The 12,500-nt window shown below is 43.5% G+C and overlaps 3 protein-coding genes across 6 annotated transcripts in view; 2 read left to right on the top strand and 1 right to left on the bottom strand.

The window, feature by feature from the left end:
• The window catches only part of ube2c (ubiquitin-conjugating enzyme E2C), a 7,415-nt gene extending 5,613 nt beyond the window's left edge, over positions 1–1,802 (bottom strand). The window contains exon 1 of one of the 4 annotated variants that reach the window (XM_042406641.1): positions 1,695–1,802. The gene's annotated coding sequence lies outside the window, so the exon portion shown is untranslated. Of the gene's footprint in view, positions 1–1,681 lie in introns of all 4 variants that reach the window. The other 3 variants (XM_042406642.1, XM_042406643.1, XM_042406644.1) reach the window with 3 other exon arrangements.
• Positions 1,803–2,472: 670 nt separating this feature from the next.
• On the top strand, positions 2,473–6,407 carry LOC121894212 (DNA-directed RNA polymerase II subunit RPB1-like). Its single transcript, XM_042406640.1, has 2 exons — positions 2,473–3,846; positions 5,317–6,407. The coding sequence occupies exons 1-2, from the start codon at positions 2,945–2,947 to the stop codon at positions 5,336–5,338; spliced, it is 924 nt and encodes a 307-aa protein (XP_042262574.1). The 5' UTR covers positions 2,473–2,944; the 3' UTR covers positions 5,339–6,407.
• Positions 6,408–11,491: 5,084 nt separating this feature from the next.
• The window catches only part of polr2j (RNA polymerase II subunit J), a 1,657-nt gene continuing 648 nt past the window's right edge, over positions 11,492–12,500 (top strand). The window contains exons 1-2 of the mRNA XM_042406645.1: positions 11,492–11,764; positions 12,483–12,500. The exon at positions 12,483–12,500 is cut by the window's right edge and continues 91 nt beyond it. Of these exons, the coding sequence (XP_042262579.1) occupies positions 11,622–11,764; positions 12,483–12,500 (161 nt within the window). The 5' untranslated portion in view covers positions 11,492–11,621. The remainder of the gene's footprint in view (positions 11,765–12,482) is intronic.

The raw sequence follows: 12,500 nt of genomic DNA, 5'->3' as shown, positions 1-12,500 counted from the left end.
CTGGAAAAACACTGACCCACCATCACGGGCCGGGACCGAGTTATTTACTGTTAATGCCAGATGAGCATCGCTGCTCGCTGGAGCTTTCCCCGCTCGGGACGGCACAACGAGATCTGCCGTGGTGCAGAGGAAGAGCAGCATCACGCACCAACTTCCTCTTTTCTAAGTTTTAACAGCAGGAACAAAAACTGGATTCATCAGAAACCTTCTGGAACCAGCTGACAGGCTGATTATATATTCTGCCATCATGTTGACTTTATGTAAACAAACACGCAAAACGGGCAAAATCGAGGTCAGCAAGAATGCTCGAGGTCATGTCCATATGTTGTACGATATATCGATACATGGACATGATAACCTCAATAATTACGTTATTGTACGATAAGTCAATGACAATTATCGTGACAGGCCTGGTGATAATCTGTCCAGTAAAAACATGAAGCTTCACTTTACATTCAGACAAACTAATGTTGCAGCTACAGTTGTTAGATTTCATCTGTGAGACCAACATTTATCTTCCAGAAGGAATTAAATCATATCGAGACGCTGCGGAGACGTTAGAGCCAGCGGTGAATCAGCTGCAGATCAGTTCATGGATCACGTTCTCCCGGGATGACCACATGTTGACCGGCCGATCATCTCAGGAGTCGGGCTGCTAGCAGCTGAGATGAGCGGCTGGTCCAAACATCTCCCAACACATCCCAGCAGGTTTACAGACTGGACTTACTGGGATAAACTGAACAGATGTTGGAATCTATGTGTTACTTTCTCTCCTGAAAACATTACAACTTAATGAAGTGACAAAGTAACAGTCCTACACTGAAAATCACAACAGCTTCATCTCAGCCATGATGCCGTTGCCCTGGGATATCTTCGCTGGACTGCAAGGCACACTGGGTAATGTAGGAGCAGCAAGGGCCCTCCTCTCCAAGACAAAACACTGACAGAAAGTTGAAACTGAAAACCAATGACACTAAAAAAAAACCTCTCATAGAAAGACAAGAGAAAAAAATCTGAAGATTGACACTGAAAAACACATATCTACAAAAAAATATCTAAATAAAATAACGAGATTGTAATTTTTTAATGGCCTTGTTCTATTTTCAGTGGCAACACAACTTTTTCAATACAATTAATACGAAGTATTTCAATGCCAAAGTTTCCTTTTTCTGGCCTGATAATAAAGCCTTTACTTTGGACTACATTTAACGGAGAGACAGAGTCTGACTGTTGGTGTTTTTCACTACGAGCTATCGGCTGAACGCCTCCAGTTAACACGGTCACTCTTTACACCGCAGCACCGGGCCGCAGCGGGACAGCGTCACCGCCACAGAGCTCACGCACAGCGGATAAACTCCGCAGATTGTCCGGTGAGTTCAACAGACACGGTCCGTCCTGCCGTTTGCTAACTGCAGCTAACTGTTAGCGGTAGCACTGAAGAATATTTACCGGTAAAACTGAGAGCTGCAGTCCGGTGTAACGGGTAAAATAGTCCGGTTATCCGGTAAAGTCGGTTAGTTAACAGTAACTTTAGCTTGTTTCTGTTTTAGCTTCGTGCTAACGGTTGTAGCGTTGTTAGCGTTAGCTGAGGCGGCTAAGTGAGAATTAGCTGTGATGTTAACATGTTTTTCATTTAACCCGCAGACAGAAAACAACTAACAGCTGAAGCTGATGAACGTACCTGCGGGACTCACCGTGTGTTTGTCTCTGAGCGATCCGAACGGAGCTGCTGTCTGCCGGATTCAAACTGAACACGCGCCCGCCCCCGGTTTAAACCGGCTCTTGCTCACTCACGCAGCCAATCAGCGCCCGACTTTCAAAAACAAACCAAACCCCGCTGACCAATGAGAAGGGCGCACACGTAGATAACGATGAGATTGGACAGGAGGAACTTCCGGTAAACATACCGAACGTTGACGTCACAGTTGAAACAAACGATTCAAAAAGTTGATTTCAGAGGAACCCACAGTATCGATCACTCTGATCGATCAGTATATTTAACAGTATATCGATCAGTATATTTAACAGTATATCGATCAGTATATTTATCACTATATCGATCAGTATATCGATCAGTATATTTAACAGTATATCGATCAGTATATCGATCAGTATATCGATCAGTATATTTATCAGTATATTGATCAGTGTATTTATCAGTATATTGATCAGTATATTGATCAGTATATTTATCGGTTTATCGATCAGTATATCTATCAGTATATTTATCAGTTTATCGATCACTATATTGATCAGTATATTTATCAGTATATCGATCAGTATAGTGATCATTATAGCGATCAGTATATAGATCAGTTTATCGATCAGTATATTGATCAGTATATTGATCAGTATATCTATCAGTATGTTTATCAGTATATTGATCAGTATATTGATCAGTATATTTATCACTATATCGATCAGTATATTGATCAGTATATTTATCACTATATCGATCACTATATCGATCAGTATATTGATCAGTATCAATATTCCTGCATGTTAATGCGACTTGTGACTTTGAGTTTTGTGAAAACTTTTTTTCTGTTGATAAAACATCAGACAGACTTTCAGAGCCGAGCTCCTGGAGCCTCGTTAGTGTTTCAGATACTTTATCTTGAATAATAAGGACATTTTATACAGAAATAAATCTCTGCAGATAATCAATAATCCCTCCACTGTAGCTCAACCAGGAAATGCTGTCAGTTAACATTAATTGATATTAGATCCTGTCAGCGCGTCTGGAGATTTGAATAATCAATGATGTTCAGCTGCTTCCTGCTTCTTCTCTCTGTCCAGTGTTTATCAGTAGAAGCATCGTTGGCACTAAAACGACGGCAACGTACGAAGATTTCTGCTTCAGTTTATTAAATACTTGCAGGGATCATCTGCATTAAGAGAGACGCACCAGACACAGCAGCAACCAAACTGTTTAAATCCTCACATGAAAAACAGCAACAAAATAATGTTTTATGTGTATTTATTCATCCTGTTATCAAACCAGTTGAACAGATGTTTGGACGGAGGAACACGGACCCACAGTCTGGATCAACCAGAACACAGCCTGGATCAACCAGAATACAGTCTGAATCAACCAGAACACAGTCTGGATCAACCAGAACACAGCCCGGATCAACCAGAACACAGTCTGAATCAACCAGAACACAGTCTGGATCAACCAGAACACAGCCCGGATCAACCAGAACACAGCCCGGATCAACCAGAACACAGCCCGGATCAACCAGAACACAGTCTGGATCGACCAGAACACAGTCTGGATCAACTAGAACACGGCCCGGATCAACCAGAACACAGTCTGGATCAACCAGAACACAGCCTGGATCAACCGGAACACAGTCTGGATCAACTAGAACACGGCCCGGATCAACCGGAACACAGTCTGGATCAACCAGAACACGGCCCGGATCAACCGGAACACAGTCTGGATCAACTAGAACACGGCCTGGATCAACCAGAACACAGTCTGGATCAACTAGAACACGGCCCGGATCAACCAGAACACAGTCTGGATCAACTAGAACACGGCCCGGATCAACCGGAACACAGTCTGGATCAACCAGAACACAGCCCGGATCAACCAGAACACAGTCTGGATCAACTAGAACACGGCCTGGATCAACCAGAACACAGTCTGGATCAACTAGAACACGGCCTGGATCAACCACAACACAGTCTGGATCAACCAGAACACAGCCCGGATCAACCAGAACACAGCCCGGATCAACCAGAACACAGTCTGAATCAAACGGAACACAGTCTGGATCAACCAGAATACAGTCTGGATCAACCAGAACCACTAAAGCACAAACAAGTCAACATTTCAAGGTGTTTGGGTTTGTATGTGATGGTTGTTAAGCTGTTATATGTGTTAAAGGCTAATGACAGATTATAATCTGCATATTAACACAGACGTCTGTCTTTCAAGAAAAAGATATGAGACGTTTTTAGTCAGATGATGTTTTTAATTCAACATGTTTGAAGCTTAATGATGATATGTACCGTAGTAGACTGTAGGCCTAACATGTGATGTCTATCTTGCATATATTTAACATTTATTTTCATATCATAATTGTGATTCAGGAGGGTGAGCGTGAGCAAACATTCTCGATGTGATGAGTTCGTTACAGTCTTGTGGCTCGTAGCCTATTTTCCTTTTTAAAATTCAATTCTGACCTTTGTAATGAAGCAAAATTATTATTATTAAGTTATTATGGAATATATTGGAAAACCACAGAATATCGTTGGTAAGGAGCACCAGTAATACTGTGGGAGGTCAACTACTCTGTAAGAAATGTTTAAAGAAAAGGTTAACCTGGAATATTTCAGGTGAAGGTTGTTATGACCACAACAAACTTCAGTATCAGTATCACTATGTTTATGTGTGACTAATGTGAGTTGCATGTTAGTGTCAGTGTAAGACAAACCAACAAGGCTCGGTCAGTGGACTGGGATCTGGACACTGGCCAACTGTTCCCAGTTAGTATTCAATACCTCCGCTCCACCCATCCACCCAGTTAGATGTCTGACTCAAGCAGGAAACTCAGGAAGTGCCTTAAACCTGCATTCTCTCTAATGGCCATCAGGGGGCGACTGTATGGAAGTCTATGAGAAAACGACTCTACTGCTCACTGGATTTATTATCTCAGTAAACACTTTCCTAACGAGTTTATGGTCTCAATCACTAGTTTCAAGTCTTCTTCAATACAGCATGATGTTCATTTTGGAATTATGGTCCCATTTCGAGTAAAATAGGCGATAAAGCAGCGAATGCTTTAGGGCGTGGCTACTTTGTGATTGACAAGTTGCGACCACAACGACAGTGTTGATTACGTAACGTAAACATTGCGTAACCCCAGATTCACAGAGTACGGGTGTATCGTCGTTATTTCAGTGTGTGTTCAGTTCATGACAGTTAATTGAAACATTTTAGTCGCCTAAAAAAAGTTTCATTCAGTGTTTGGTTGTGATAAAAGATCCTCTCGGAAAAACTGACTCGGCTGGTCAGTTTTTCCTTTAAGTTCATTTTGTTTGAATTATTTTAAGCCTGTTTTTCACTTGTGGAAATTAGCATTAGCATTAGTATTATTACAGTTAACCACAGACTGTAAATGCACTGTGCTAACCAAGCTAGCAGCTAGCGCTATGGTCAGCTCCACCCTCTCCTCCAAATATGGTCACTTCTGACTCCAAATATCCAAGATAGCGACAGTCAAATCACTAAATTCAAGGCTTCAAAACGGCAGTTCACAAACCAACGAGTGATGTCACGGTGACTACGTCTGTATTTTTTTGCAGTCTTGAGCTCGACTTGCTCTGATGTCACACACGTGCAGCCAACGATTAAGTCACGAGATCAAGGCGGCCGCAGTTTTTAAAGCCGCAGCTGCTCTCAACTGACTGCGAGACCCCGGGCATGATGGGAAACGCCTATCAGCCGCTCTGCCAGCAGCCGCCACCAGACGTCCTGTGACTGCTGAACAGCGTCGGAGAAACACTGAATTTTACTGTGAAACTGCTTTCAGTGTTTTTACCAGTGTGTGTGTGTTTGTGTTCTAGTCTCCAGCCTCATTTCTGCCTGTTTGCTAGTTGTTCTTTGCTGTGTTCCCTGACTAACCTCGTTCTCCATATTCTCCATGTTCTCTGTGTTCTGCATGTTCTCCATGTTCTGCATGTTCTCCGTGTTCTCTCAGCTCTGCTCCGGTCTGCAGGGATTCTGTCATTCAGCATCAGATCCAGACTCATCCTGCATCCTTCGGCTCTGCTCTGGTCAAACTTACGGCTTACTGCTCTACTTCTCCTCATTCACTCCTCTTCAGTTTTGCAGTAAATCCCTTTAATGCTCAGCCGGCTCTCTGGTTGTGTTTGCATCTGCATTCACTAGTTTCACTGCATTCAACAGGACAGATGAATGAGGAACGAGACACACGCTGAAGGCAATAAAAGAATAAGAAATGACAACGATGAGAGGTGTGAAAGTGAGGAAGAAGACTGTGAGAGGGACAGACCTGACAAATGTCTTGTTATTGTAGGAGAATGAGAGCCAGGTCACTGTGACCTGGACCGATGTCGAACATGTCAGCACACCAACCAAACAGGAGACATCTGGAATATTGGGAAAGGGGCGAAGTACACACATACTGCAGAGACGCTTACTCACATTTGGTCAAAGTTCAAGATAAGTGAAATTGAAAAATGTCCCACCCCTCTTTAGGATTTGGGAAAGCCAAAGAGTCTGGTACACAGGATGAAACTTATCCACCCAACACGTACACATACACACTCACAGCCTGTCTTCAGTATAAAAAGGTCACGTTCTTTAACGTTGGAAGATATCTCTGACTTCATTGTTAGTAGGGCTGCTGTGAATAAAGAGATTTCCCATCTGACACCTGTGTCTCGACCAACTGATTCCTCTTTGATCTACCTCTTTTTGCCACAACATCATGGTGAGATTTAATGAAAACATGAAGAAAGTCAAACATGTTTGTGCCAATAACTGCTGTGGGAAGTAAGAGAGTGAGATACTATATGTGAAGGTCCTTAATGACGGCAACTCGTTGGTGAGAATGAAGAACAACTCGAGAAAGCACTGAAACTAAAAGAGAGAGGAAACCCTAGATGGTAAACAGGCAGGACGGAGCAGGACATGGTGGTGGATGTAAAGGAGGGATCACATGATCACATGATCACATGATCACAGGAGGAGGTCTGGAGGAACTAAAGAGGGATTTCAAAGGAGGAAAAACAGTGAAGCACAAAGACTGAAAACAACAAATATACAAACTGAAATGGATGAAAGGAATTTGGTCTGTATGAATGATGGTAGAGGAATGAGAGTAAACATTGGCAGTGCATGTTACATTAACGTTTAATCCCTGGGCTGGACTTAGTAACTGGTCCCAGTTAGCACCCAGTCTGAGACCAGTTGCTGGAATCCCAAAGTGGGTCTTTGGAAAAGCAGATTGGGATGAATTCCAGAAGTTGGGTGAGGTAACAAGGATAAAGATTGATATTTCTGGAGATATAGATGAAATAAAGAATCAGCAATTATTATGGCAGCAGATGGATCAATAAAAACAGGAAACTGGTACCGCGGTGGACGGAGGAGCGTCAGGCTGTCAGAAACAGGAATAGAATAAAAGAACCAGTAACACGCAGTATTTGATTCAGTAAGAGAAGCAGCGATGAGAACAGTACAACAAGCTTTCAGATCATTCATTTGAATGGAGGAAGTACATTTTGGATGTAGGTGTTTTGGCCGCAGCGGCGCCGCATCAGACTGCGGCTGGAAAGTTCAGCCAGAGTCAACTTTTGGAGAAATGCACTGGCTGAAGGCTACGGTGGCCAATCACAGCTGAGATCAGACTGATCAGAGCTGTAAACTCTGTCATGAGGGAGGATAAAGACCAGGATGAGCACAAACATCTCCTCCGCCTGATTTGGTCTGAATACGACCTCAGAGGGCAAGTTGGAGAACGTTGTGCATCAAAATAAGAAGAACAACACCTGTGGGAGAAGTATGAGGAATGATGAAGAGGAGGAAGAATGGAATGGGAAGGAAAAGGCAGGGAAGTGAGAAGAAGAGCAAAGGAGAAGAAAGAACGAGTCAGCATCCAGGTGTGTTAGACAGGAGGGAAGAAACAGATTATATCACTGATGAAACATTGACTTCAGCAGAGATGATGAAAGCAATAAACAGATCAACACCAACCTCCAGGGAAAGATCAGATATGCTGTGGAGGGAAAGTTACTGCATCTTTATAACAGAAGCGGAACAGAGAAGATTAAAGGAAAGAAGCAGCAGTGATTCTGAGAAGGAAACCTGGCAAAGAACCATCTAAACCTGCAGTTTACAGGCCAAACATCACAGTTATACAAGATAATGAGAAGGATGATAACAGAGAAGTCGTCATATGAGCCTGAGAAGAGAGGAAAGCTGCTGTCAGACTGGATTTAGGAAAGGAAGGAATATTGTGGACTCCAACATGGAGGGAATGATCGTTAATTAAACTGCAGGACGAATGCTGGTAGGAACGTTTTTAACTGGATAAAGGATTTTCTGTTTGGAAGAAAAATTCAAGTGTGGATTGGATCAGACTGGTCAAACCAGTACACAGAAATGGAACTCAACAAGGCAGTGTGATAAGCCCGCTACTCTTCATCATTATGATCAATGATACAGGAACAGATACAGAGGAAGGAGCACAGAGCAGTTGATGAGGTGGTGGAGGAGTTATGGTTGGAGCTGTAGGTTCAGTGAAAAGCAGTGAGGAAGGGATGAAGCTAAGGATGTACAGGAAAGATTTAGAAAGGGTTGGAACATTTAAATATCTGGGAGTTGTTTCTGATTCACAGTTAACACAGACAGATCATATCAGGAGAATAGAAAAAATATGCAAAACAGTAGTTAATGTGATGAGATGTTTGACTGCGTCTATGGTCTTAATAAGATCTGTGTTGGATTACAGCAGAGCAGCAGTACCTGCTCTACAGGTAGAAATGAAAAGCTGTTGGTTGATGCAACTGAAGGATAATTGCCGGGCCGAAATGCAGCACACAGTGATTCTCAGCCTCAAATGAGAGAGAGTTGCAGGAGAGCTGGGAGAGTGAGGTAGGAGGTATCAGGTAGAAGGTATCAGGTAGGGGGTATCAGGTAGAAGGTATCAGGTAGGAGGTATCAGGTAGGAGGTATCAGGTAGGAGGTATCAGTTAGGAGGTATCAGGTAGAAGGTATCAGGTAGAAGGTATCAGGTAGGAGGTATCAGGTAGGAGGTATCAGGTAGGAGGTATCAGGTAGGAGGTATCAGTTAGGGGGTATCAGGTAGAAGGTATCAGGTAGGAGGTATCAGGTAGGAGGTATCAGGTAGGAGGTATCAGTTAGGAGGTATCAGGTAGAAGGTATCAGGTAGAAGGTATCAGGTAGGAGGTATCAGGTAGGAGGTATCAGGTAGGGGGTATCAGTTAGGGGGTATCAGGTAGGGGGTATCAGGTAGAAGGTATCAGGTAGGAGGTATCAGGTAGGAGGTATCAGGTAGGGGGTATCAGGTAGAAGGTATCAGATAGGAGGTATCAGGTAGGGGGTATCAGGTAGGAGGTATCAGGTAGGAGGTATCAGGTAGGGGGTATCAGGTAGAAGGTATCAGGTAGGAGGTATCAGGTAGGAGGTATCAGGTAGGGTGTATCAGGTAGAAGGTATCAGGTAGAAGGTATCAGGTAGGAGGTATCAGGTAGGAGGTATCAGGTAGGGGGTATCAGGTAGGAGGTATCAGGTAGAAGGTATCAGGTAGGAGGTATCAGGTAGGGTGTATCAGGTAGAAGGTATCAGGTAGGAGGTATCAGGTAGGAGGTATCAGGTAGGGGGTATCAGGTAGGGGGTATCAGGTAGGAGGTATCAGGTAGGGGGTATCAGGTAGAAGGTATCAGGTAGGAGGTATCAGGTAGGGGGTATCAGGTAGGAGGTATCAGGTAGGGTGTATCAGGTAGAAGGTATCAGGTAGGAGGTATCAGGTAGGAGGTATCAGGTAGGGTGTATCAGGTAGGGGGTATCAGGTAGAAGGTATCAGGTAGGAGGTATCAGGTAGGAGGTATCAGGTAGGGTGTATCAGGTAGAAGGTATCAGGTAGGGGGTATCAGGTAGAAGGTATCAGGTAGGAGGTATCAGGTAGGAGGTATCAGGTAGGGTGTATCAGGTAGAAGGTATCAGGTAGAAGGTATCAGGTAGGAGGTATCAGGTAGGAGGTATCAGGTAGGGTGTATCAGGTAGAAGGTATCAGGTAGGGGGTATCAGGTAGGGTGTATCAGGTAGAAGGTATCAGGTAGAAGGTATCAGGTAGGAGGTATCAGGTAGGAGGTATCAGGTAGGGGGTATCAGATAGGAGGTATCAGGTAGGGGGTATCAGGTAGGGGGTATCAGGTAGGAGGTATCAGTTAGGAGGTATCAGGTAAGGGGTATCAGGTAGGAGGTATCAGGTAGGGGGTATCAGGTAGGGGGTATCAGGTAGAAGGTATCAGGTAGGGGGTATCAGGTAGGAGGTATCAGGTAGGGGGTATCAGGTAGGAGGTATCAGGTAGGGGGTATCAGGTAGGGGGTATCAGGTAGGAGGTATCAGGTAGGAGGTATCAAGTAGGGGGTATCGGGTAGGGGGTATCAGGTAGGGGGTATCAGGTAGGGTGTATCAGGTAGGGGATGATGATGCAGAAGAGTTTGCAGTGTTTTATGTGAGAATAAACCTTCACTAGTTTATCCAGTGGTGGCTCCATGGATGCTGGTCTGGCCTGTAAACTGGTATTTGTTAGACTCACAGTCTCTAAATGCTTCGCTCATACAGACTGAGGACGATCTCCCAGCTTCCATTGTTAAAACTGGGTGGAAACAATTAGAGTTTAAATTAAACCTGCATTGCAGAACCAATCCAGAGTCTTTAGGGCGGCACTTCATACCGGGGCGATGACCTGCAGTTCAGAGGTGGAGAAGAGGTGGAGAGCATCATCTCTGGTCAGGTGCCTAGGTTTGTTGCTGAGCAACTACCGTGTTAGACTTCGGTAGCTGGAGAATCTTCGACTGTCTGGTATTGTGAGACTCGGTATTTGTTGGAGGTAAAAAGGAAAGAGAAAGATAAAACTGATGTGGTGAGTGCATTCAGCCATTATGTAATGAAAAAGTAAAGTGATTTTACAGATTTATACGGATGTTGCTAAGAAACCTGAGACCTGAGTGACAGGATTTGAGGTGGCGGCACCAGCAAGTTAGATGTTTACACAGTGGAGATGTTGGCAGTGTTGGTTGAAAGGTTGCCATCATTCTTTCCAGAACTTTAATAAGAGTTTGGTTTTTATGACGTCTGCAGTTCAGAATAGAAATAGTATTACATCAGAAATCTGTTAATTATCTTAGCAAAGTATTTTATAACAGCAAATCTTTATTTTTTTATGAATGGAATGCATAAATACATAGACCCTGTTTAGCACTCCACAAACCTCGAGCCTTGAAAATTCTTAATATGTGTAATAATAATAATAATAATCGTCTGAACTACTGAAGCTTTTTTCTTTTTCTTCTTTCATTATATAATTTATTTACCCCTTAAACATTAACATATGAAGTCTATTGATGTTTAGTATTGTTCAGTTTTACAATAAATAAAAATAAAACAGATGTTTGTGATTGAAACAAACAGAAAGAATGTCTGAGCCAACAGTCAACAAGTGTAAATAATAAAAATCCAATAATCAGAGTAAAATAAGTAAATACTGTAGAATTTACTTTACGGCGTCACTTCCTGTTCAACTGTTCCTGCATTTACTGTTACAGTCATATGAGTCCGTGCAGAGTTAGTTCATCTAATAATTCATTATTACAGCAGTGTTTGTTCATGTTGTTCTGTTATTTATGGCTCAGAAGAAGAGACGGAACCTCCCCCTCCCCTCCGTCATGTGACGTCATAGGGCCGATTGAAGGTGCCCCCCTCCCCCCGCTGCTGCTGCAGCCGCGGATCTCTGCTGCTCTCCAGGCGACGCACAGTTCATCTCTAACGAGCCCAGTAACGCGGTTTGGAGCGTTTCCGGTGTGTCTCGCTCGCTGCCCGCGACCAGACTGAAAGATGAACGCGCCTCCCGCCTTCGAGTCGTTCCTGCTGTTTGAAGGAGAGAAAAAGATCAGTATCACCAAAGACACGAAGGTTCCCAACGCCTGTTTGTTCACGCTGAACAAGGAAGACCACACACTGGGCAACATCATCCGAGCGTAAGAGACTGACAAGGAGCTAACAGGCTAACAGAGCTAACAGATACACACAGAGCTAACAGATACAAACAGAGCTAACAGGCTAACACGGAGCTAACAGATACACACAGAGCTAACAGGCTAACACAGAGCTAACAGGCTAACACAGAGCTAACAGATACACACAGAGCTAACAGGCTAACACAGAGCTAACAGGCTAACACAGAGCTAACAGGCTAACACAGAGCTAACAGGCTAACACAGAGCTAACAGGCTAACACAGAGCTAACAGATACACACAGAGCTAACAGGCTAACACAGAGCTAACAGATACACACAGAGCTAACACAGAGCTAACAGATACACACAGAGCTAACACAGAGCTAACAGATATTCACAGAGCTAACAGGGTAACACAGAGCTAACAGATACACACAGAGCTAACAGATACACACAGAGCTAACACAGAGCTAACAGATACACACAGAGCTAACACAGAGCTAACAGATATACACAGAGCTAACAGGGTAACACAGAGCTAACAGATACACACAGAGCTAACAGATATACACAGAGCTAACAGGCTAACACAGAGCTAACAGATACACACAGAGCTAACACAGAGCTAACAGATACACACAGAGCTAACACAGAGCTAACAGATATACACAGAGCTAACAGGGTAACACAGAGCTAATAGGATAACATCAGTTAATTTATGTTTCTGTGTGTTTGTCAGTCAGCTGTTGAAGGATCC

This window comes from Thunnus maccoyii, chromosome 3 (genome assembly GCF_910596095.1).
Source record: "Thunnus maccoyii chromosome 3, fThuMac1.1, whole genome shotgun sequence".
Taxonomy (NCBI): Eukaryota; Metazoa; Chordata; class Actinopteri; order Scombriformes; family Scombridae; genus Thunnus; species Thunnus maccoyii.
This window is presented reverse-complemented; position numbering and strand designations above follow the sequence as displayed.